The 25,804-nt window shown below is 46.7% G+C and overlaps 1 protein-coding gene across 3 annotated transcripts in view; it reads left to right on the forward strand.

The window, feature by feature from the left end:
• HEATR4 (HEAT repeat containing 4) overlaps nucleotides 1–25,804 on the forward strand; it is a 265,168-nt gene that overhangs the window by 95,450 nt on the left and 143,914 nt on the right. For 2 of the 3 annotated variants that reach the window (XM_029598645.1, XM_029598647.1), the window contains exons 5-6: nucleotides 3,094–3,297; nucleotides 24,715–24,858. In XM_029598645.1, coding sequence (XP_029454505.1) covers nucleotides 3,094–3,297; nucleotides 24,715–24,858 — 348 coding nt within the window. The remainder of the gene's footprint in view (nucleotides 1–3,093; nucleotides 3,298–24,714; nucleotides 24,859–25,804) is intronic. The other variant, XM_029598646.1, reaches the window with a different exon arrangement.

Here is a 25,804-nt window from a genome sequence, read left to right on the forward strand (position 1 = left end):
CACCCTCTCTCCACAGAGCATATTGATTCCTCGCTGCTTCCCTTTCCCCTACCCTTGTTATATTGTATTTTCTCTTCAGTTTTGTGTAAACCGATATGATGTACCCTCGAATATCGGTATAGAAAAGCTAGTAAATAAATAAATAAATAGATCATTTATGAATATGCTAAATAGCACATAAATGATCTATTTATGAATATGGGTCATCAGTGGAGTACTCTGGGGTACTCCACTGATGACCTTTCTCTATTCAGAAAACTGAATATTTAGTTCTTCCCTCTATTTACTGTCTTTTATCCAGTTACCAGTCCACAGTTGGACACTTCCTCCCATCACATGACCTCCCAATTTCCTGAGAAGTCATTCATTAGGGACTGTTAGGGAGTTCTAGGAGAGCAGTCCCATTTCCGAGGAGATTGTGTGCCCTTGGTCCTCGGCACGACCCCAGAGGACTCCAAGACAGAACCGAGGCTGGTGAGACATGTCCGAGCATGGGTAGAGACCAGGAAGACAGGCCCCTGCCGACCTGTACAACTGGAATGAGGCCAACCGTGCAAGGTTGGTCTCTGAATTGTCCTCCGACTACTCCAAGCCCTTTCGGACCTGCCACTGGGAATGGCAAAGGCAGCAGGACAGACAAAGTCTCTGGAACATGAAGACTCAGATGAGAAGCTTGGGACGTGAAGACTCAGGATCAAGGTTCAGGAACAAAGTCAAGTACTGGGTTGAGGCTGCGATGTAGCGCGTCCTACACAGCCCACCACAGGGCGGAACCACAGGACTGTTCACGGACCACACTTGAGTGCAAAGCAGACTCCAGACGAATACGTAGAAGTTGAAGCCGGAATATGGCGAAGATTCAGTAGAAACCTTTACCAAGGTGCGCCCAAAGCCGCCCATGGCTGGTCACGGACCACGCTGAAATGGAACAGTTTCAGTCAGAGTCTTAGGCATGGACAGTGCAGCTACAAGAACAACCGAGGGCCAAAACGAGATTCAGGATAGGGGACCTGTTGCGTCCGTCGGTCTCAGACGGCTTCGACTTCTGTGCCTTACCTCTTACTTCTCTCTCCTCAAGCCTTGGGAAGATGGCTGCTGCTGCGTCTTCATGCCACTCTCTCCGGCGTCCCCAGAACGGCGACGGTGTTCGCCATGGATTTTCTGAGGGCCTCCTAGGGTGCGTGCGCGTATGCCACCCATGTCTTTATCCACGTCATGGCGGGAACCTCGGGGACGTCTCCTCCGCGTGACATCACGCCATCCGGGTATTTAGCCTACCCTTCGTTTGCTAACAAACTGAGTTAGCAATGGTTGGACTCGTTCCGGTCTAAGCTACTCTACTGCTTCCCAGCAGCCTCTGGAAGCTCTCTCTACCCTTCGGGATCATCTCTAACCTGGGTACCCGCTCCTCTGGGGCCCTTGTGCTTTCTTTCAGGTACCTATCTGGGATAATGGGTACTCGCTCCTTGAGGGACTGCTATCCCTACCTTGGTGCCTACAGTTCAACTACTGCCTTCCAGGATTCTCATCAATACAGCTATCTACTTCAGTGAATAACTAACATTGTCAACTTGTCTCAGCTTCAGCGTTGGGAGTCTGCATCTGGGACTCTCTCTTCTACCCTGCGCTGCCTACCATCTACACGAACGTGGGACTGATCTCCTCTCCTGAGGACCCCTGGACTAACTCTACTGAGTTACCTCACTGCTGCCACTCCTGGGCAGTACCACCAAGCTGTATAATAAATACGAATTCTCTGTGTCTGCGTGTATAGAGTCTAGCCTAGTACTGCGGTTCCGCACGGGGCTCCTCCCCGTGGGAATGGCCATCACCGCAGTACCCAAGAATCCACTCCAACACCTCAAAACCCTAACAGGACCAAGATGAGGCTTGGCTTCAGGCATGAGACACGGGACCAAGACGAGACTTGGCTTCAGGCGAGGATGACCCTCCGGAGGCTTGCGCTGCGAATGAGAAGACAGGCCCATGCCACGAGGTGATGAGACACGACATGGCATGCCAAAAGAGGTGGCAATGAGTAACCAAGGGTCTGGAAGCAGAAGCAGAGGTGAGGCATCAGGAAGGAACATCAGGAACATCACAGAACATCAGGACAAGATGAGGGATAATCCAGAAGAGACCAGGAACATGAAGAATGACGAGGGATCCCATGAAGACCAGGAAAACCAGCAGGAGCGAAGACGAGAAGTCCAAGAAGAGACTAACTCCTTGCGAAGGCCACGAAGGACTGGAAGCTGGGCCCTTATATAGGGCTGAAGATCAAGAAATGCCCAGGGAGGAGTCCAAGTGAGGCCAGGGGCATTTCCGGCCGCGGGCCCTTTAAATCACCGAAGGAGGCGTGGCCCGCGCCTTAGGAGCAGGAATAGGAAGCAATGCAGGACCATGACCAGCGGCCATGCTGCCGCTGAGCAGTGCAGGAAAAGCTGGGCCTCTTCGTAGGCCCCGATGATAGCAGTGGCATCCAGGCTGCTGAAGACAGGCTGAGGGTGGCTCCAGCCGCAAGAAGACCCCGGGGACTGTGGCCTCCAGGCACGGCGCGGCAATGACTTCACCAGCGGCTCCATGCCATGAAGAGGAGCATTGAAGTCTGCAGCTCCCTGCTGTGGTGAAAAGGGCATCGGGAGACGGGCCGGCTGGCTGAAGAGAGGTGAGAGGTCTTCTGTGGCTCCAGCCGCGGGAGGAATCGTAACAGAGACTTTGCCAAATGCCTTTTGAAAATCCAAACATTGGTCAAACAATTTTCTAAAGAGTCATTTCTGTGGGTAAAACACGATTTTACCCGCAGAAGTCCCTTTGAAAATGATCCTCCCTATTGTTAACCCACTTATTTTATATCTAAGAGTTTCTAGCTCATGGGTATTCATGTTTTAATTTCATTAGTTTGTTCACATACTTTACTATATAATATCCTAGCAGATGGAAAGGAGATGTTTACGGTAAGAGTAATGGGCAGGGAAGCTTTAAACACTAATGAAAAGAAAAAAGATAGGAGAGGGGGATGGTGTACTTTAATTTGGGAGAGAAGAGGGATGGGATACAGGAGATATTTTTAACAATATTTGTTTGGAATAGGCCAGAAGCCTGTAAAGGGAGTCTCCCGGTGGATTGCCTTACCCAGTCCAGTCGATAATTTGGCAGAAATGAACTCGAAGTCGCCTGTAACCAAGATCATGAAGGAACAACAACTGAAAGAAAAGAGCATGATCTTCAGTCTCCCAGAGAATTTGCATATCCTTTGGAACATGGTGAAAGACTGGAAGAAAGCCTGGCTTTTGAGTGAGTACATTTTACATGCGATATCTAACTGATCTGTAAACCTGATAACTGTCCACCTATAGCTAAACAGAACACATGAGGGTCAGCAAATACAACCTTGAACACCTTCCTGGGCAGACTGGATGGCCCATTTTGTTCTTTGCTGTCATTTACTATATCAGGGGTGCTCAAACTGGATCCCGGGCTCCTTCCAGCCAGTTGGTTTTCATGATATCCCTAATCAATATACATGAGAAATATGTGAATACATAGAAAGTAGTGCATGCAAATAAATCTCTTGCATGGGATTTCTGACCCTGCTGCCAGCACGTGGGGTCCCTTCAGTCTCTTTTGGCCCATGGCCATGGTCAGATGCATTTCTCATTGTATTTAGACATTTTTTGTTACAATTTTGAGTTTCTCAGTCAATTTCTTATTCCTTTTCCTTGTATGCGTTTTGGGGGCAATTTTCAACATAGTCTGCCCAAGTGCAAAGTCCACAGTGCTTTGCAACAGTGAACTTTGAACAAATTTTCAAGGGAAAGCCAATGCACACTTGCCTTTTGAAAATTGCTCACTGGTACTCCTGGACCACAGTATTGAAGCGCTGAAAAAAGTGAAAAAAACCCCCAAAATGGAATATAAATAAATAAATAAATATCTGCTTTTTGTGTGGATGTGATTGGACTGGGAAATAGTATGAGGTCCATATTCAGCCATTGGCCCTCTTGGTAAATTAACTTACTTGATTAATTTAAACTGGATATTCAGTGACAAAGCCCAAGTTATCCAGGTAAATTTTTACAGATAAGTTGGGACAGCCCTTCAGCATGCCCAAAGTTAACTTAGCCCTGTCCAGAACGTCTATGACTTATATGGGTAAGTTTTACCCATTTAAACATTTACTCTGATAAATCAGAAGCGGTGAGGGCAGTCAGATATTTTTTTTAATTTTATGATTATAAATTTCTAATTTACAGAAATATAACAGTTATTGACAAAAACAGCATGGTATAAGAGATCAAGAAAAAAATAACATAAAAATATATTTTAATCATATCAATATTATTATATCAAATTAGACTTCAAAATGGAGAGCACCCATATAAGAAACTAGTATGACCAGAAAATAATATAAATGGTTACTTCAAGACTTATATGTTTTAGTTGAATACACCTCTATGAATCTGTCACATTTCTTAGCGTCCAGTCAGATGAATTCAGAACAAGTGGGTTATGCACCTCTACCAACAGATGGAGACAGAGCAAACTGACAGCACAGTATATACACCCTGCAGTGACATCAGTCTGCCAGTATTTTCTGTCTCCAGCAGATGGTGGACGTGCATCTCTCCACTGGGGATTGCTTTTGATTTGAAAAGGAGAAATAAGGAAAATTAATTCGCCCTACTCTCCTGCAGTGATACCAAATGGTCTCTCCCCCAGTTGAGAATTCCTGAGGTGATTTCCATGGTCCCTTAGATGAGTGCCTTGGTCTGGTAACTGGTTTTTCAGCTGGTGAGGAATTATCTGTTTAAACAGCTAAAGACAGTGGGTGCAGGAAGCTGAGCATGGCGTTGACAGCATATGGCCTCTCCCTCCCAGCTGGAGACCGAGTCTGTACTCAGCCAGGTAAGGCTGAGCTCAGGCAAGGTTTAAAAAAAAAATAAAATATATATATATATATATATATATATATATATGTGTGTGTGTGTATATATATATATATATATATATATACACACACACAGAGGCAGAGAAGGAGAGCTTTTAGTGTAGAGCTTCCTCCTTCCCCTGGTCTCCGTGCTTGGCATGCTGTTCTGACATTCATCCCGCTCCATGGGAGGTTAAGGGGTGTGGGCAACCTGGCGAGTTGAGCAGCCTCTGTAGGCTAGGACCCATTCTATGGCCTTTTTGCTGCGCACCACATGGTCAGCCTCAATGGCTTTTTGCACGATTTGTCTATGTATTAGGCTGCCCTCTTCAGGATTGTCTGTTTGGCTTGTACGTCCAGGTTGAGCATCCAGTTTTTGGACGCTTAGTCAGACCTCAGTTTGTGCGTCCAAGTTAAGCTGCGCCTTAGTAGCTGGCCCACTTACCTGTGCACACAAGTTAGGTATTTGCTCTGTGCTTAAGTTTTTTGTGGCACCTATTCTTGGGGTCGTCCAGGTTTGGGATGCCTAAGCATTGGACGCCTAAGTTTTTGGACGCCTAGGTTGAACGCCTAGAATTTTTGGACGCCAAAACCTCCCCCCCACTGCAAAAAACCCAGCTGCACACACACATTCAGTTGCCGCTTAGCGTACTGTTGGCCTAATGGCGCCTATATCTAAGAAACTTAAGCGCCTTTCCCTTTGTGCTGCCTTTGCACTCGGTGATAATGGCCATTCAGTCGGGGAAATTTCTGACCTCTTTGGATCTGTCCAAGATGTATCTTCACATTCCCATTCGACTAGAGCATCAAATCTTTCTGCGGTTCACAGTTCTGGGACGCCATTATCAGTTTTGGGCACTGCCCTTTGGTCTGGCCACCGTTCCCAAGGCCTTTTCCAAGGTAATGGTAGGAGTTGCAGATCCTAGAACACCCATATTTGGACGACTGGCTAATTTGAGCTAAATCGCTGGAAGAGAACCGCCTGATTACCCTCAAGTCGATCTCCCTGTTGCAGGAGCTTGGCTGAATGGTGAACCTGGCCAAGAGCAGTCTTCAGCCTGCTCAGTTGTTGGAATCCTTTAGGGTTCAGTTCGACACGAAGCAGGGCAAGGTTTTCCTGCCAGAAGCTTGTATTCAGAAGTTGATGGCACAGCTACGTCTGTTGATGAACACTCTGTGCTCAACCCTATGGTCCTATCTGCAGGTACTTGTTTAAATGGCAGCAACCCTGGAAGTGTACCATGGCAAGGATGCATATGCGTCCTTTTCAGCTCTCCCTGTTGTCTCAGTGGAACCCGCAGTCTCTGGACTATTCAGTTTGGCTCCACCTGCCAATGGAGGTCTCCTCCCGACTGCAGTGGTGGCTACAGCCGGATCATCTAAGGAAGAGAATTTCCCTAGCACCACTGGACTGGCTAGTACTGATGACAGTTGTGAGCCTCCATGGTTGAGGAGCTCACTGTCAGGAGCTGTCAGCGCAAGGGTGCTAGAATGCAGAAGAATCTCTCTGGAACTACATATCAGGAAAATACAACGTAAGAGCAGACTTTCTCAGCATGGAGAGGATGCACCCAGGAGAATGGGCGCTATCAAATGAGGCGTTTCAGCTGATTCTGGATCACTAGGGTCTCCCTTTTCTAGACCTGCTGCAACTTTTCACAATGTGAAAGTTCTATGATTCTTCAATTGCAGGAGAGATCCGAAGTCATTGGGGATTGATGCCTTAGTGCAGGAGTGGCCGGAAAGCAAGTTGCTGTTTGCCTTTCCCCCATGGCCCATGTTGGGAAGATTAGTACGAAGGATCGAGCGCCACAGAGGTATGGTGCTCTTGGTTGCTCCAGATTGGCCCTGGAGACCATGGTATGCAAATCTGTGGTGGCTCCTGGTAGAATCACCCCTTTGACTTCCGGCACTCAGGGATCTGTTGTGGCAGGGTCCTGTTCTCCTAGGACAAACAGGATTCCTCACATGTGGGTGACATCATCAGATAGAGCCCAACACGGAAAACTTTTGTCAAAGTTTCTAGAAACTTTGACAGGCAGACTGAGCATGCTCAGCCTGCTGCTATCCGCGCGCCAATGCGAGGTCCCCCTTCAGTCTCTTCTTTTCCATGGTGCAATAGCCTCATGGTTGGGGAGCTCCAAACCCTTTAAGCGTTTTTCGCATTTTTGGGGGGTTTTCTTTCTGCGTTGGATCCCCCTTCACATTCGGTTCCTGGTAGGTACTCTTGGCTTTTGCCTTCACAATTCGCGGTCGATTCCCGACTCCCACTTCTGGGTCCCTGTCGGTCATCGACCACGCTCCAGCCTCTTTTTCAATGGTGTCAGGTTTTCGACGGTACCCCCCAGTGCCCGCGGACCATGTCCTTCACAGATCTGCATGAGGTATGTATCCTCTTCCTGGGGGCCTTGCACGACATCCGAAGGTGTCGTTTGTGCAACCAAATGACCCTCAAAGGGCATCATGCTTGCCTGGACAAAATGGAGAAGCTTTTTGGCTCTCCAAAACCCTCCACTTCAGCATCGGTATCCTCCATGCCTAAGGACCGTGGGGAACCATCCCTGCCTCTTCTCCTGGCAGTCCCACTCTCCAGTACCCCTAAGGATCGTGGAAAGGGATATTGATCCTCGGTGCTCTCTCCCTTCCCCCTAACCTCAGGATCATCATCGTCCTTGGTTCCGGGGAAAGACTGGACCGAGCTCCGGAAACTCAGGAAGCCTCGACACCAGTCACTATCCTGACATGGTTCCACCTAAGGATCTCTGGGGTCAAGATGGCAGTCGGCAGCGTCCATGCCATCCCGGGAGGCCTGGGAACCAGAGCGTGCAGGCCGGCAATAGGTGGCTGAGGCCGCGAGTCAGCCCAATGGAGCCAGAGTAGTCAAGCAAGAGGTGAGCAACAGCGGTCACAGCCGTCTGCGACCAACAGGCATAACATGTTTGCTCAAGATCCCACTCATTTTGAAATTTTTGCCTGCAGGATAGCTTGAATAAAGGCTTGGCCCTTAATTCCTATAAAATACAAGTAGTGGCTCTCGCCTGTTTCAGAGGTCAGGTGAACGGTGGATCCTTGTCGGCTCATCCTGATATGGCCTGTTTCCAGAAAGGAGTGAAACATCTTCGTCCTGCTTTGTGGTTTCCATTGCCCTTATGGAATCTTAATTTGGTATTGGATTTCTTAACAGGCCCTATGTTTAGATTGGTGTGTAACCTGACCTTGCAAATGGTGTTTCTTGTGGCAATTTGTTCTACACATAGGGTTTCCAAACTGCAGGCCTTGTCTTGCTGGGAGCCATTCCTCCGGGTGACTCCAGGGAGAGTACAGCTGTGTGCTGTTCCTTCTTTTTTATCGAAGGTGGTCATTGAATTTCATTTGAATCAGTCCATCTCCCTGCCATCTCTGGACAGAGAGAGAGATGTAGAGCAGTATGGTTTGTTGCAATCCTTGGATGTCAGGAGAGATATTGTCAGGTATCTGGAGGTTACTGAGCCTTTGAGGAAGACGGATTGCCTGTTTGTCCTTCATGGCAGTACTAGATAGGGAGAGCCGGCCTCGCGGGCATCAATAACTGGATTATTGACTGGATTAAGGAGATAAGTCACGGCTGCATATGTTGATGCTGGGAAGCCATTACCTAGTCAGGTCAGGCCTTATTCCACTAGGACTCAGGCAGTGTCGTGGGCAGAAGTGAAAATGTTGTCTCCCATTGACATTTGTCGAGCTGCGACGTGGTCCTCGTGACTGGACCGCAGGCAGCCTCCTGTCCTATTTGGGAGTAGCTTGGGTACATCCCATTTATTCTGGATTCATCTGACTGGATGCTAAGAAATGAGAAATTACTACTTACCTGATAATTTTCTTTTCTTTAGGACAGTCAGATGAATCCAGAACAAATGGGTTATGCACCTCTACCAGCAGATGGAAACGGAGCAAACTAACATCACACTATATACACTCCTGCAGTGACAACAGCCTGTCAGTATTCTCTTCAAAAGCAACTATGGAGAGACTAGCAAAACTTGATTAAAAACAGATAAACATTTCAATACTCAGTCAACAGGCAACACTGAGCTCAGACAAGAATGTATTAACACTAGTTTAGGGACTGGACTAACACAGTAATCCCTGTAACACATAGCCCCGCAGGAGGACCATAAAACAATCATTCAGCACCTAAGGGAGGGAAGCTAGATTCATCTGACTGTCCTAAAGTAAAGAAAATTATGAAGTAAGAAGTAATTTCTCATTATTGGGTCTAGCCATGGCCTGCAGAAAAAAAATTATCTGTTTGGGTTCATAGAACTTATTTCTTACCATTTAATATTCCCAAATTAGGTCTCCAGTGCATCCCTTCCACCCCAAACATAACTCTTGCATCCTGCCGGTACCTTGAAAATTTCTTCAGTCTTGATCACAGTACGCTACTACTATGACCTAGGCTGGCTCTTCCATTGTGGCTGTAGTAAGTTTATACTTCCAGCATTGTTCACATTTCAACACTAGAAGTGCTTGGCCTTTCCGGCTATATTCTTTTAAATATAGCCAGAAAGACTAATGGCTGGATAACTTTAGACCTGCTATCAGCCACATCTTGATTTAGCTGTATAAATTATTTGACTAATTCCAAATATAGGAGTTAGCCAGATAAGTTATTCAGCTAACTCAACCCTGCCACAGAATGCCCCCAAAATGCTCCTATTTTCTTCTGTTGGATCCTTCTTCCAATTTTTGAATGAAGATCTTTTGGCTAAAATAGCTTCTTTCACCACCCCTTTTAACCATGCCGGTAATCGTTTTGCCTTCTTTCCACCTTTCTTAATGTGTGGAATACATCTGGATTGTGCTGCTCCTTTCTGTTTTTTTCTAACAATTTTTCTCATTTTATCAAAGTTTCCCTTTTGAAAGTTTAGCATGAGAGCCGTGGATTTGCATACTGTTCCTCTTCCAGTCATTAATTCAAATTTGATCATATTATGATCACTATTGCCAAGCGGCCCCACCACCGTTACCTCTCTCACCAAATCCTGTGCTCCACAGAGCATTAGATCTAAAATTGGTCCCTCTCTCGTCGGTTCCTGAAACAATTGCTCCATAAAGCTATCATTTATTCCATCCAGGAACGTTATCTCTCTAGCGTGTCCCGAGGATACATTTACCCAGTCAATATTGGGGTAATTGAAGTCTCCCATTATTACCGCACTACCAATTTGGTTAGCTTCCCTAATTTCTCTTAACATTTCACTGTCCGTCTCACCATCTTGACCAGGTGGATGGTAGTATACTCCTATCACTATAGTCTTCCCCGACACACAAGGGATTTCTACCCATAAAGATTCAATTTTGCATTTAGTCTCATACTGTTATGAATGGGCAGTGGGCAAGCAAGAGGTGGACCCTTGGGCCGACCTGCAGGTACACACAGAGCAGGCCGGGAGGCGGAGTCAGAGCTTGGCAGGAACACCCGGAGCCTGGAATCCCCCCGGGAGGGGCCTGTAGGGACCCAGGCCCTGGGGACTAGCACAGTTCAAGATAGTCCAGAGAGGTCAGAGAGTTCAGGAATGGCTACCAGTGAAGAGGCAGAGGGCTGGGTAGCCGGCGGGTCACTGAAGAAGGCGGAGTCTGAACCGGCCGTGGGTAGGAGGCTAGGCCGCGAAGCAGGCCAGAGCCACAGTAGGTGGTGGGTGGCCGAGCTGGCCGCGAGCCTACCCGGGAACAGGAGTGATGTGTGACCAGCGCAGGAGTCCGTGGTGGACCGGGACCAAGGCTCTAATTCTTTTTTTTTTTTATTTTTTATTTCTTGAATTTTACAATAACACAAAGATATCTTTGTTAATAATACAGCAAAAGGTTAACATATAAGCAAAATATTTCTACAATATATCCAATAATGGGCAATATTCTTCCTTTTACATTTTCCAAAGAAATATTGGGAGAGAGAGAGGAAACAATTGAGGAGAAATTCAAAGAAACATGACAATTTATGGAAAGGCTCACTGTTATTTGCCCTCTTCAATCTTTACGCGACTGTATTAGATATAGGAGTGAGCTTCTTAGTGTTTATGAATTCCCTTAAATGAACAGGATTATAAAAAACATACACATTTCCTGAGTATCTAATTACGCATCTAGCAGGATATCTCAGCAGAAACTCTGCTCCCAGTGTACAAACCTCTGGGCGCATTTTTAAGAAATCTCTCCTGCGTAACTGGGTAACTCTGGACAAATCAGGGAATATACGGACAAGCTCTCCCAAATAGGTAATATTTAAAGCTTTAAAGTAATACTTCATAATCAATGATTTATCATATTCAGAGTAGAGTGAGACAAACAACACCAATCTCTCTATTACTTCCAGTCCTGAACTTTCAAGATATTCAGATAAGTTCTCAAAAGTCACCTGTAGCCCCCGCTGGGGATATCTGAACTGGACCCTGTCTCTGCTTTAAAAAGAGAATTTATCTTCGGGTAGGTATCATTTCCTCCGGGATCTTTAAGATTTCTTTTAGATATCTTTTAAATGTAATTAATGGCGGTTCGCCCACTATCTTCGGGAAATTCAAGATCCGCAGATTTAATTGTCTCAGATAATTCTCCACAGACTCAAGCCTCCTCAATGAGGCTGCTTGTTCTTTAAAAGATATCACACTTAAATCAGAGATCTGTTTCAAGTCCATTTTTAACTTGCATCAAGTATTGGTTTGTTCTTCACTTTCTCTTTTTAGTTGATTTTCCAAAGAGGATATTTTAAGGGAGTTCTGATCCGTCTCATGGGTATATTCATTCACTACTCGATTCATTCCTACTATCAAGTCCCATAGGGATTCCATAGTTATAACAGCCGGTCTTATTACCTGTAAGGGGCTTCTCAGACCGCCTCCAACTCCATTTCCTCCTTCACCCGACGGTGTTATTTGGGGTGTTCTCTCGGTTTCTTCCTCCCTCCTTACCGAGTTTTCCGGAGTCATAGGGGGATGCGGTGAGTTCCCCTGCTCAGCCACCTCGCCAAAACTTCCACCCAGTTGAGATGAGGCTGCAGCGTCATCTGCAGTCGACTCAGCATGTTCGGCAGGGGCTAGAGCGGTTGCCCTCGGCTGCTCTCGCGGTGTTGGCGGGGTCAATGATACTTCCCCAGGCGACGACGGCTCTCCTCTGTCGTACTCGCCAGCGGGGCTCAAGACCCGGTGTGAAGGTATCGGCGTCGCATACTGCGGGATGACTCGCTGCCCACTCGAAAGTGTAGGTTCGGGTGGATAAATCCTCACTTTACCCTTTCTCTTATGGGGCATTCTGTTAAAGGAAATTCTCTCTGTGGTAAAAAGAAATTTTGGGAGCGTCCGTAAGTGCGACCGGCTCAGGGAGACCATCTTGGATTCTCTCCAAGGCTCTAATTCTAATGCATCATTAGTACCTTTGAAAATACCTCTCTCCGATCCATGCGCTGCTGAGCGACTGTCGGCTTTCCCCTTTGTTCTAGTTTAAAAGCTGCTCTATCTCCTTTTTAAAGGTTAGCGCCAGCAGTCTCTGGTTCCACCCTGGTTAAGGTGGAGCCCATCCCTTCGGAAGAGACTCCCCCTTCCCCAAAAGGTTCCCCAGTTCCTAACAAAACTGAATCCCTTTTCCTTGCACCCTGTTAAATGTATAACGCTCCGGCGTAAGTTCCTGTTCATTGTACACCGACGTGATATCTTTGATGAGCGGCGGTATATAAAAAACTTTAAATAAATAAATAAATAAATCATCTCATCCACGCATTGAGACTCCGGAGCTCTGCCTGCCTCTGGTGACCTGCGCGTGGAACAGGGAGCATTTCAGAGAATGCTACCCTGGAGGTTCTGGATTTAAGCTTTCTACCTAAGAGCCTAAATTTGGCTTCCAGAACCCCCCTCCCACATTTTCCTATGTCGTTGGTGCCCACATGTACCATGACAGCCGGCTCCTCCCCAGCACTATCTAAAATCCTATCTAGGTGACGCATGAGGTCCGCCACCTTCGCACCAGGTAGGCATGTTACCAGGCGATCCTCACGCCCACCAGCCACCCAGCTATCTACATTCCTATTAATCAAATCACCAACTATGACGGCCGACCTAACCCTTCCCTCCTGGGCAGTAGGCCTTGGGGAGATATCCTCGGTGCGAAAGGACAATGCATCACTTGGAGAGCAGGTCCTTGCTACAGGATCCTTTCCTGCTGCACCCAGTTGATGCCCTCCAATCATGAGACCTTCTTCCTCCAAGGCAGCACCAGGGCTGCCAGTCTGAAGCTGGGACTTGGCTACTATGTCCCTGAAGGTCTCATCTATATACCTCTCTGTCTGCCTCAGCTCCTTCAGGTCTGCCACTCTAGCCTCCAGAGATCGGACTCGTTCTCTGAGAGCCAGGAGCTCTCTGCATCGCATGCACATGTACAACTTCTCACTGGTGGGTTAAAAATCCTACATGTGACACTCGATGCAAAAGACTGGGAAGCACCCCTCTTGCTGCTGGACTGCTGCCTTCATCTCAATTTTGATCAGTTCCTAGTTAAGTTTTAGGTTGCTATGGGAGTAGGAATGTGTCTAATTAACGTCCTTTAAATGCATTAGTGAATTCGCTATATGTCTGGTAGTGGCCTACAGGGGTCTGATCAAACTCCCAATAAAGTTTATGTTGTTGTTGGGTTTTTTTTTGTGAAAGTGGCACCTGCCTATAAATTAAAGGATGAGCTAGGGGTGGGTGGGGTAGAGGTGGGGGGTTGGGAAATACAAACAGTCTAACTTTAGTTAGTCAGCCAAAGTGACTCACTGCTCTCTTGATTAACAAATGTTGGTACCTATTCAAACCAAATCACACTACCTCAACACCTTTCCAAGCTGAGTAACTGAACTGAACTGAATTTTTCAACCTTTTTACTTAGGTATACACTGCTCCTAGCTTATTTCTAGCTTCTGGCTACTTTTGTTGGGGGGGGGGGGGTTGTGTTTTTGTTTGGTTTTTTAAATACAAACACTCAGTTCTGCTTACTAGCTGCCTTACAGACTTTTAAAAATAAACACACTACCTACTGCTTACTAGCTGACGTATTGACTGACTATTTAAAAATACAGTCTAACGTGTTTATTCACTGCCTTACTGACTATTAAAAGCACAAACACACTAAATAATATTCCCAAATATTTAACTTTGCCCCAATACTTTTAAAAAAGACAATGTCCCAAGCAAAAACTTACTGATTCCTTTCAGCCACCAGCAAGGTGATCCTCTCCTCTCAGTGCTCCCACTGGAATTTACGAAAAGTCCAACCTGCAACCAACCAAAACACTACAGTTCATTGGAGCGCTCATCGATATAACACAACAGAGAGCATACCTCCCACAAGACAGGATTCAAACTCTATCTTCACTAGCTCAACGTCTATGCAACCGATCACATGCATCGGCATGTCAAGTCCTCCAGCTACTGGGTCATATGGCGGCAGCTATCCATGTGGTTCCCTACACGAGACTACACATGCACCACCTACAATGGGGGCTAAAAAATCAATGGTCTCAATACTTACAACCCCTCTCAACCAGATACAACTTACCACTCAAATGTGCACCGACATTCGATGGTGGAGAAACACCACCAACCTGACCTCGGGAGCACCTTTCCAGTTACCTCCCCATCAACTCACACTCACAACGGATGCATCCAGAAGGGGCTGGGGTGCCCATCTGTGCAACCTAAAGACTCAAGGTCTCTGGTCTCCTGAGGAGAGCATACACCAGATCAACCTCCTGGAACTTCGAGCCATTTGGAAATAACTTCAAACCTTCTCCCCTCAAGTTCAGGGCAAACATCTCATGGTATACACAGACAACCAAGTCGCTATGTTCTACATAAACAAGGAAGGAGGGTCAGGTTCATGGATCCTCTGTCGGGAAACACTTTGAATACTGACGTGGGCAATAGCAAACGAAGTTTCAATACAAGTCACTTACCTCCTAGGTTTAGACAACGTCACGGCGGATCGCCTCAGCAGAAATTTTCATCCAGAAGAATGGACTTTAAATCAAGAAGTAGCATCCAGAATCTTTCAACGCTGGGGCAACCTGATAATAGATCTCTTTGCCACAAAGAACAACCATCAAACACAAAACTGTTGCTCCATGTACCCGAGCAAACTTTGTCATGCTCCAGATGCCTTTCTCATCCCATGGACGGGAGGCTTGCTCTGTGCTTAGCCTCCCATTCCGTAATATCAAGGATGATTCAAAAATGCATCCGAGACACAGGGGATATGATCCTTATAGCTCCAGCATGGCCAAGGCAGCCGTGGTATCCGTATCTCATGCGACTATCCATTCGCCCACCTATTCCACTGGAGAACCATCCACGTCTGTTGACTCAGGAAGGGGGGTCCCGCCTTAATCCAATGCATCATTCCCTCCACCTGACAGCTTGGAGGTTGAAAGGCAATTATTAAACCACCTAGGACTGCCATTCCAACTTGAAGACATTCTCATTACATCCAGGAAACCTTCAACCAGGCGTAACTATGCAGGAAAATGGCATCATTACACAGAATGGTGCAAACGACGATGACTAGACTCTTTCTCATCAACAGTCAAGCAACTCCTAGAGTATCTCCATACGCTCTACCTTGCTGGTTTAGCGTTCGCTTCAGTTCATGTGCATGTTAGCGCTATTGCAGCTTTCCACCACTCTCATAATGGACTTCCCATTTCCAACCATCCTTTAATCTCCAGATTCATGCGAGGCATGTTAACGTCTAAGGCCACCGGTGTCAAAGCCACCTATACCATGGAATCTCAATATCATCCTTGAACAACTAATGCTGCCTCCTTTCGAACCATTAGATTTATGCCACATAAAATACCTAACATGGAAAACAGTATTCTTAGTGGCCGTCACATCAGCACGGAGAGTAAGTGAGCTACAAGCCTTGGTTCACTATTCCCCTTATTTAGAATTTTACCATAATAAAGTCACTCTTTGGCCTCATCCTACTTTTCTTCCTAAGGTATTATCGGCTTTTCACATAAACCAGTCAATTACACTGCCAATCTTCAAACCTAAACCTCATCATAATGACCGGGGCAGACTTCTACATTCTTTAGACTGTAAAAGAGCGTTAGCTTGTTACAAACAAAGAACCCAATCTCAATAAATTGCAGGAAGACCTTGTGAGACTGGAAAATTGGGCATCCAAATGGCAGATGAAATTTAATGTGGATAAGTGCAAGGTGATGTATATAGGGAAAAATAACCCATGCTATAATTACACAATGTTGGGTTCCATATTAGGTGCTACAACCCAAGAAAGAGATCTAGGCGTCATAGTGGATAACACATTGAAATCGTCGGTTCAGTGTGCTGCGGCAGTCAATAAAGCAAACAGAATGTTGGGAATTATTAGAAAGGGAATGGTGAATAAAATGGAAAATATCATAATGCCTCTGTATCGCTCCATGGTGAGACCGCACCTTGAATACTGTGTACAATTCTGGTCACCGCATCTCAAAAAAGATATAATTGCGATGGAGAAGGTACAGAGAAGGGCTACCAAAATGATAAGGGGAATGGAACAACTCCCCTATGAGGAAAGACTAAAAAGGTTAGGACTTTTCAGCTTGGAGAAGAGATGGTTGAGGGGGGATATGATAGAGATGTTTAAAATCATGAGAGGTCTAGAACAGGTAGATGTGAATCGGTTATTTACTCTTTCGGATAGTAGAAAGACTAGGGGGCACTCCATGAAGTTAGCATGGGGCACATTTAAAACTAATCGGAGAAAGTTCTTTTTTACTCAACGCACAATTAAACTCTGGAATTTGTTGCCAGAGGTTGTGGTTAGTGCAGTTAGTATAGCTGTGTTTAAAAAAGGATTGGATAAGTTCTTGGAGGAGAAGTCCATTACCTGCTATTAAGTTCACTTAGGGGTAGATTTTAAAAAATAGCACGATCGCGTACTTTTGTTCATGCACCAGGCGCAAACAAAAGTACGCTGGATTTTATAAGATACACGCGTAGCCGCGCGTATCTTATAAAATCCGGGATCGGCGTGCGCAAGGCTGCCGATTTTGGGCAGCCTGCGCGCGCCAAGCCGCGCAGCCTGCCTCTGTTCCCTCCGAGGCCACTCCGAAATCGGAGCGGCCTCGGAGGGAACTTTCTTTTCGCCTCCCCTCCCCTTCCCCTCCCCTCCCCTTCCCCTCCCTTCCCCTGCCTAACCCACCCCCCCGGCCCTATCTAAACCCCCCTACCTTTATTTCACGATTTACGCCTGCCTAAAGCAGACATAAATCGACGCGCGCCAGTGGACTGCTGGCGCGCCATCATCCGACCCGGCCGCTGGTCTGGAGGCCTCAACCACGTCCCTGGGCCGGCGCCACGCCCCCCAGGCCCGCCCCCGAAACGCCACGTCACGCCCCCCAATGCCGCGTCATTCGGCGACGCCCCCCGACATGGCCCCGACACGCCCCTTTCAGGAAGCCCCGGGACTTACGCGCGTCCCAGGGCTCTGTGCGCGCCGGCGGCCTATGCAAAATAGGCGCGCGTAAATCCGGCCGGATTTACGCGCGCAGGGCATTTAAAATCCACCGTTTAGTGAATAGCCACTGCATTAGCAATGGTAACATGGAATAGACTTATTTTTTGGGTACTTGCCAGGTTCTTATGGCCTGGATTGGCCACTGTTGGAAACAGGATGCTGGGCTTGATGGACCCTTGGTCTGACCCAGTATGGCATTTTCTTATGTTCTTATGTTCAATGCAGACCATCTCAACTGTTCCTCTCCTTTAACCCTAATAATCCAAGCCAGCCTGTCTCCAAGAGAACCATTGCTAGTTGGTTGTCCCAATGCATTCATTTTTGCTACAATAAACGTTCTCTTATTTATTTATTTATTTATTTAGTTAGTTAGTTAGTGATTTTTTTATATATCGCGGCACGTTAATAACATCACCTCGGTTCACAATAAACAATAAATCAGCAACAAGCTTTACAGTCAAAAAGACAAGGAAATAAGGTGTACATAATAACTCGATTAAGAACAAATTAAGAACAACTTAAGAACTAATAACAATTAAATTGATGATAATCATATTCAATAGTTAATGGCAAGCCTAATAACTGGGAGGTATGAGCCCAATCAAGTAAAATTTTAGCAGCGAGAGAAAAATAAAATTGGCGAGTGGCATTTGATCAGAGAAACAGGAACAAGTAATTGGCATTTCTGAAAAAGGAAAAGATCATTGAGTGTAGGCTTGTTCGAACAGCCAGGTTTTGAGGTTCTGCTTGAATTTCTTATGGCAGGGTTCTAGACACAGGTCTGTGGGCATTTTGTTCCAGATGTTGGTTCCCGCAATAGTGAATGAGCGGTCTCTCGTAGCAACGTGTTTGATGTGTTTAAATGAAGAAGACGCGAGTTTGGCTTGGTGTATTTTTCTTATTGGTCTCTTTGATGTGAGGAAGATGAATTTATCGGAGAACCATTGCATATCTTGGTTATAAATCGACTTATGTATGAGGGTGAGAACTTTGAATAGAATCCTAGATGCTACAGGAAGCCAGTGAAGGAACATGAGCACTGGAGTAATGTGTTCATGGCGGTGGGTATTAGTGAGTAAGCGTGCTGCCGCGTTTTGGAGCATCTGTAATGGTTGTATGGTGCTTTTAGGGAGACCTAGTAGTATAGCATTGCAGTAATCCAGTTTTGACAATATTGTAGCTTGTAACACTGTCCGGAAGTCATATGGATGTAGAAGCGGTTTGATTCTTTTTAGAGTATGTAGCTTGAAGAATCCGTTTTTGATTGTAGCTGTGATGAATTTCTTTAATGAGAATTGGTTGTCGATGATAACGCCAAGGCTGCGGACTTGCTGTAAATTGAGGGAGTCCGATGGTGAATGTAGAGTAGGGTTAGTGGAGAAGTTATTGTGTGATGTGATGATGAGGAGCTCTGTCTTGGTTGTGTTTATTGCTAGGAAGTTTTCAGTAAGTAGTTTTTTTATTTCCACCAAAGCTGTATCCCAGATTTTTAGAGCATTAAGTAGGGAGTCGTTGATGGGGATGAGGATCTGTACATCATCTGCGTATATGAAGTGTGGGAGATCCAGTTTCACCAGAGTTGACAGAGAGGAGATAGGTATATGTTGAAAGAGTAGAATAAAGAGAGGATCCTTGTGAACACCCTTGAGCTAGTTTTCTGGGTTTCGAAACATGGCAGTCTGTTTAACACTGTATGTCCTGTCCATCAGGAAAGATTGGAGCCAGCATAGGGCAGTGCCTGTAATGCCAATTTGGTGAGAGGCGGGACAGGAAGGTATTGTGGTTGACAGTGTCGAAGCAGAGGAAATATCAAGAAGAGCCAGTAAGTAAGAATGACCGGTATCGAGGGTTTTTTTAGTATAGAATCTGAGAGTGACACTAGAAGAGGGTTTCTGTACTATGGGTCTTACGGAAGCCATATTGAGATGGGAAGAGTAAAAGATTTTCGTCTAGGAAGTTTGTGAGTTGCTTGTTGATGACTTTTCTCCATGATTTTTGATAAGAATGGGAGGTTCGAGACGGGACGATAGTTGGCAGGTTCTGAGGGATCCAGGTCAGAGTTTTTGAGTGTAGGGCTTATAATTGCGTGCGTGAGTTGCGTTGGAAAAAATGCCAGACGATATAGAGTTGTTGATAATGTTGGTAATGGGAGAGGCAATCCTTGTAGGTAATGGAGAGTAGTGTTTGTGTAGGCCATGATGTCAAATCGGGTGTCATGGCTGGTTTGATTTTTTGAGGATCCCTTCAATTTCCTGATGCAGTTGTTGTTTCGAAATTTGAGAGTGGTGGCTGAGTTGGATCATAGTGTTTAGTGGGACCATAGAGATACTGGTTGGAGAGGGAGTAGTAAAGCGAGCCATGATATTAGCGACCTTGTCGTGGAAGTTAGGTAGCTTATCCTTCTCGCATTTGTTTTCATCCTCGGTTGTCCTGGGTTGATTGTTATAGGGGTGGGTAATTATACTCGACACATATTGGAAGAGGGCACGCGGGTTTGAACTGGTATTGATGTATTCTTGCTGTGTAATAGTTTTTTTTTTGGCTTCATCGTAGTTTTACGATACGGTGGAGTAGCGCTTTGTATTTTTGTAGTAGTGTTGGATCTGGTTTCTACGCCATTCTTTTCTAGTTGCGGAGATCAAGTTTCATTCTTCTAAGGTCTGTGGTGTACCAGGGTTTTTTATCTTTCTTCTCAGAGCAGATCTCTTTCGTTAGTAGAGGGCAGAGTTGATTTGCAATGTTGCTGGTAATTAGATGCCAGGAGGAACAGGCGGAGTTGGCATCAAAGAGGTCTAATTTATGGAGATCCTCAGTAAGAGCATCAATGATATCTTCAGTCTTGCATTTTTTTCTGAAATTGATGGTTCTTTTCTTAGGTAGTGGCGTGTGGGGGTTTGCAGTGATGAGTGTGCAGCGTGTGTCAACTCGGTAGTGGTCTGACCAAGATATGGGGGTGCATTGGGGGTGGTCAGTGCATAAGAGCGAGTGTTGCAGTCTGGGAAGCTGCAGTCCAGGTGTGAACCCTTGAGCCGAACTACCCTGTAGGCAGAGTAGGTCGGGAGGCGGAGCCACAGGCAAGGTCTTCACCCGGGAACCAGGAACCCCCCAGGAGGAGCCCGTAGGGTCCTAGAACCTTGGGACTTAGGAGCACAGTAACAGTCTCTATAGAAAGAAGGCCTGGGCAAGGAGTAAACCACAGAGTCCAGTAAACAGGGAGCTGGAAGGCCCGGCAAGAGCGGGGCGGTAGAAGACCAGGTAGAGTCTCTAGCTTGTTGAATAGAAGCAGTCTGTGAGCAGGCCCGGGGTCTGTAGTATGCCGTGGAGTGGAGCAGATAGATAACAGGAACAGAGTCTGTAGCGTATTGTAGACTATAACTAGCTGAAAGCAGGACTGGAGTCTGTAGCGTGTAATAGGGCTGGAACGGGTGGTGAGTAGGAACGGAGACGAACCCAAGTCAGGCTGGCAGCCAGTAGAAGCAGTCTCAGGAACAGGCAAAGGTCGGAGGCTGGCGGCAAGCAGGAGTGGAGTCGGGCATAAGCTGAGGTCAATGGCAGGGGGCAGGCAGAAGCAGAGTCAGGAACAAGCTGAGGTCAATGGCAGGCGGCAGGCAGAAGCGGAGTCAGGAACAAGCTGAGGTCAATGGCAGGCGGCAGGCAGAAACGGAGTCAGGAACAAGCTGAGGTCAACCGGAATGCAGAACAGCAGAAGCGCAACTAAGAACTACTAACAGTAGCGACCCTCATTGCAAGGCAATGAGAAGGCAGGCGAACGCCGGTTAAATCAGGCTTGGGGCGTGGCGTTGTTAACCCAGGCGGGGCCAGACTTCCGGCGGCCGTGCGTCCATAATGTGTGTCCTTGCGCGCGCGCGGCAGCAGCGAGATGATCTGGCAATGGCGGATGCCCTGAAGGCCTAGCGGAGCCGCGGGAGCGGCGTTCCCCCCATTGGAGGTGAGCACCAAGCTCAGCAGATAGGGGGGAAGCGGTGGAGACCGCAACAGCGAGTTTGTAAAAATAATATCTAGGGTGTGTCCTGCCGTGTGTGTGGGGCCCGAGACCATTTGTTTAAATCCGAGGGCATTTAGAGTAGAAAGTGTGGCTTCACATGCATGTAAGTGGGGAGCGGTCAAAGTGGAGGTTTAGGTCTCCTAGAATGATAGCAGGTATGTTTGATGTCAATATGTTTGGTAATATATTCAGTAAAAGGTGAAGGATTTTTTTCCAATATGCCAGGGGGGGGGGGGGGGGGGGGGCATAGATTAGACAAATTTGTAGGTCTTTTGATTTAAAGAGACCAATCTCAATCTTGTGAAGAAGTGAGGTGGGTTGAAGAGTGAAATTGAATTTCTTTTTTGCAGCCAGTAGAAGTCCGCCTCCTTTCTTTTTAGGTCTCGGAATAGAGAAAATATTGTATAAGTCTGTTGGTAGTTGATTTATTATGGAGACATCTGTGCTTTTTAGCCAGGTCTCTGTGATTGCACATATGTCAGGGGACTCATCAGAAAGTATATCGCCTAATAGTGTGGCCTTTTTTTAGTAGGGATTGTGTGTTCAGAAGTAGGATTGAGAAAGTCATTAATCCTATGATTTGAGTGATGGGAGAAGTCATAATTGGAATGAGTGAATTGTAGTAAGAGGTGTTAAAATTAGTTCTCATAACTTTGGAGGAGAAGTTCGAGTATTTGAGAATTGGAATGTGGAAGGTGTTCATGGTGATTGTGGTTGGTCTAGTTATGATCAGCTGCTGTAGAAAGAGAAATCAGGAGGAGGAGGTCAAGCAATGGATTGCTTATGTACATAGATTCAATGCACTTCTGTGCTGGGTCTGTACTTCTAATAGCCGGGGTGGTGCCCTCAGGGGGCACACGAAGGGGCGTACAACATGTCTGATTAGCTTGCTCTGTGGGAGAGGCAGGACAAAGGAAGAGATGACGCTGTGGAGATGAGGCAGTTGTACCGAGAACTGGTAGTCTTGTGGTAGCCTCATGGTTGGTTGGAGATCCGCTAGGTTAGAAAGATTGATTCGGGGTTTGGTTGGATGCTGATTGCTGGGCGAATGGAGTCCTAAGCTGGTTGGATGCTGATTGCTGGGCGAATGGAGTCCTAAGCTGGTTGAATGCTGATTGCTGGGCGAATGGAGTCCGAAGCTGGTTGAATGCTGATTGCTGGGCGAATGGAGTCCGAAGCTGGTTGAATGCTGATTGCTGGGCGAATGGAGTCCGAAGCTGGTTGAATGCTGATTGCTGGGCAAATGGAGTCCGAAGCTGGTTGAATGCTGATTGCTGGGCGAATGGAGTCCTAAGCTGGTTGAATGCTGATTGCTGTGGAAAGATCTGTGAGCAGTTCTTTTACTCTGCTGCGCACGAAGGGGCGCACAAAGGGGCTGGCCCCTTTGTTGCGCTCCTTCGGCGCGCGACGCCGAGGGAGGTGGTAGGGATTTAAATCCCCCGCTTACCTTGTCTGCTGACGTGCCTGGTTGCCTATCGCTGATAGGCTGCCTCGTTGTGGGAGGAGGAGCGCCGGGACGAGCCGCGTGGCCGGAGCTGGAGCCCCGGAGGTGAGTGCCCCGAATTCCAACTAGGCCTTGCCCCGACGGGCTTCAGCGCCGGCTGCGCAGGCCAGCTGCTGAGGTCTGGGGCGGGTGGCGTGGTTGCGGCAGTCGCGTTCGTGTGGTGGTCGGAGGAGCGACAGGGATTTAAATCCCCCGCTTACCTCGTCTGCTGACGTGCCTGGTTGCCTATCGCTGATAGGCTGCCTCATTGTGGGAGGAGGAGCGCCGGGATGAGCCGCGTGGCCGGAGCTGGAGCCCCGGAGGTGAGTGCCCCGAATTCCAACTAGGCCTTGCCCCGACGGGCTTCAGCGCCGGCTGCGCAGGCCAGCTGCTGAGGTCTGGGGCGGGTGGCGCGGTTGCGGCGGTTGCGTTCATGTTCTCTTGCTTTGAACGACAAAACTAAAGCACACCAGATATCTCTTGCTTTGAACGACAAAACTAAAGCACACCAGATATGCACAACAGCAGCATCTGTTGCACATTTGAGAAAGCTTCCGCTGCTGGACATCTGCAAAGTGGCAACTTGGTCTTCTCTTCATACCTTCACATCTCACTACTGTATCGAACAGCAAACATCTTCTGACGCAGCTCTGGGTTCTGCAATTCTGTCAACCCTAAATAATGAATAAGACTGTCTACCTGTTTTGAAGGGTAGTGTCTTCAACTCATAAAACATATTATCTGGACACAACCCGGGAGCTTGGGACTCCCAGACAGCATGGCTAATTCAGCCCTACTATCGACGGGAAAAAGCAAGTTTGCTTACCGTAAACGGTGTTTCCGTAGATAGCAGGATGAATTAGCTACGCGATCCCTTCCCACCTCCCTAGACAGTCTATGAATACTTACCAAAAAAAACCACTTTTTAACATACATCTCGCTTGGCTACAAGAGACTGAGGCAATCGTGTGGGAACCTCACCATGCAGCCGTACAGAGTTCAAAACTCTGTACTAACTGAGAAAACTCCGCCTACTGACCGGTCGCAACGCACTCCCAGACAGCATGGCTAATTCATCCTGCTATCTACGGAAACACCGTTTACGGTAAGCAAACTTGCTTTTCTCAGATAGTAAACACTTTTACAAACAGACAGTGATGGATTTTGTCTCCTGTCTCCCCTAAGTATTATTGGGATGGGTGCCATGCCATACAGCCCCACCCTGCCAGGACCTCTAGTTTTCTGAGGCCCTAATCCCTCCCCCTGCAGTTCTCTGGCTCTCAAGGACCTGTAGTTTCATACCCTTCTTCTCCTGCAACTGATTCAGTTACCACATTTGCTCATAGCTGCATTGCTGGCACTGCTGTTCTCACAAAATCATAGCCCCTGCCTCCCATATGGAAGCCTGAGGGGTCAGGGTCACTGTGGTGACTATTAATTTTGGGCCATAGGCTGACTGAAAACCCTGTACCTACTGCTTTATAAGAACAGCAGCACCAGCACTGGAGCTCTGATGTCAGTAGAGGATAGGGTGCAAGAATCAGTGGACCAGCCAGGTGGTAGGGAGCTGGGATTGGATTTGAGGCCTGCAAGTTAGTGGGGATGCCTATCCATGAATTTTGCCATTCTAGGCACAGGCCTATTATGCCTTTGTGTAAATTCAGGCTTGGAAATAGGCCTTCTGGAAATTTTGCATTTCAGAAGAGTCACTTAGATAATATTTCTTTTTATGTTTATTGTTCTGCATTTTATTTGCTTCTTCAGATATACATTGGCGGGATACTACTGTGGAACAGCTTAAGAGAGACCTAGAAAGCATGCATGATGTTTGCAGGATTGCTGCTTTAGCAACATGTGCTTCTGGAGGACTAGAACGGCCCAGAGTTTATGAAGACAATAGTATTTTAGGTCAGTGGGAAAATATTATACCGTAATCTCTCTGTATATACAATATGTTTTTGGGACTCCTGGCATCTGTCTGTCTGTGCATTTTTGACAGTGGCTGCATCTTTTCAGCATGTGCTATTTGTGTGCCAATGCATGTACTTTGTACATAGTGCATGTTATTTGTAAAGTACATGCCTTGTCAGTGAAATAGAAGGCGCTAAAATGCTGCATCCTAGCAGTCATCGTTGGTAGAAGGAGGTGAAATCATGCAGCCATCTGGACTAAGAGGAGTCCTAATGATGTAATTCCATGGGCTGAAAATGGTTACAAGTAGGTAGAGGTAGTGGCCCATATGGGCTAAGGACAAAGAAAGCTGGTGTGGTGGATGAATCCATCTGCATAGAACTCAGGAGGGATAGGAGGCAGCCTCAGAGGTATAATGGGGTAAAGAAGGATTGTGTTATGGTTGACCTGAGGATGGGAAGGGTGTTGCGGTCAAATTGGGGAGGAAGTAGAGAGCTGTGATTGGAGAAGAGAGGGGCTGGAAAGGATTGGCGGCAGGGGTTCAGGAGGAAGATCAGTAAGGGGTGAGGAAGACAGGGAAGAGAAGGGTAAAGAGCAGAGGAATAAAGGGAAGAAGGTGTGAGATGGGTATGGAAGAGATGGGAGGAGGTAATGAAGACTAGAGAAAGTGAAGGAAAAAAAGAGGTACTTAGGAAGTGGGGAAAAGGGGAGGAGGGGGCAGGGCAAAAAGGTGTTTTAATATAAATACTTATTTCATAGCAAACATTTTATGGGTTCAGCTAATCTAAATGAATTAGACAAATTTAGGAATTTTGAGAGACTGCATATTGGAATGTGTTACAACAATAATGCATTTTCAACTCAACATGCATCATTTTTCCATGCAAAAAGTATCTGCACAAAAAGAAGGTGCTGATGTCTGTAGGCACTTTTATTCTGCAGC

This window comes from Rhinatrema bivittatum, chromosome 4 (assembly GCF_901001135.1).
Source record: "Rhinatrema bivittatum chromosome 4, aRhiBiv1.1, whole genome shotgun sequence".
Lineage (NCBI taxonomy): Eukaryota > Metazoa > Chordata > Amphibia > Gymnophiona > Rhinatrematidae > Rhinatrema > Rhinatrema bivittatum.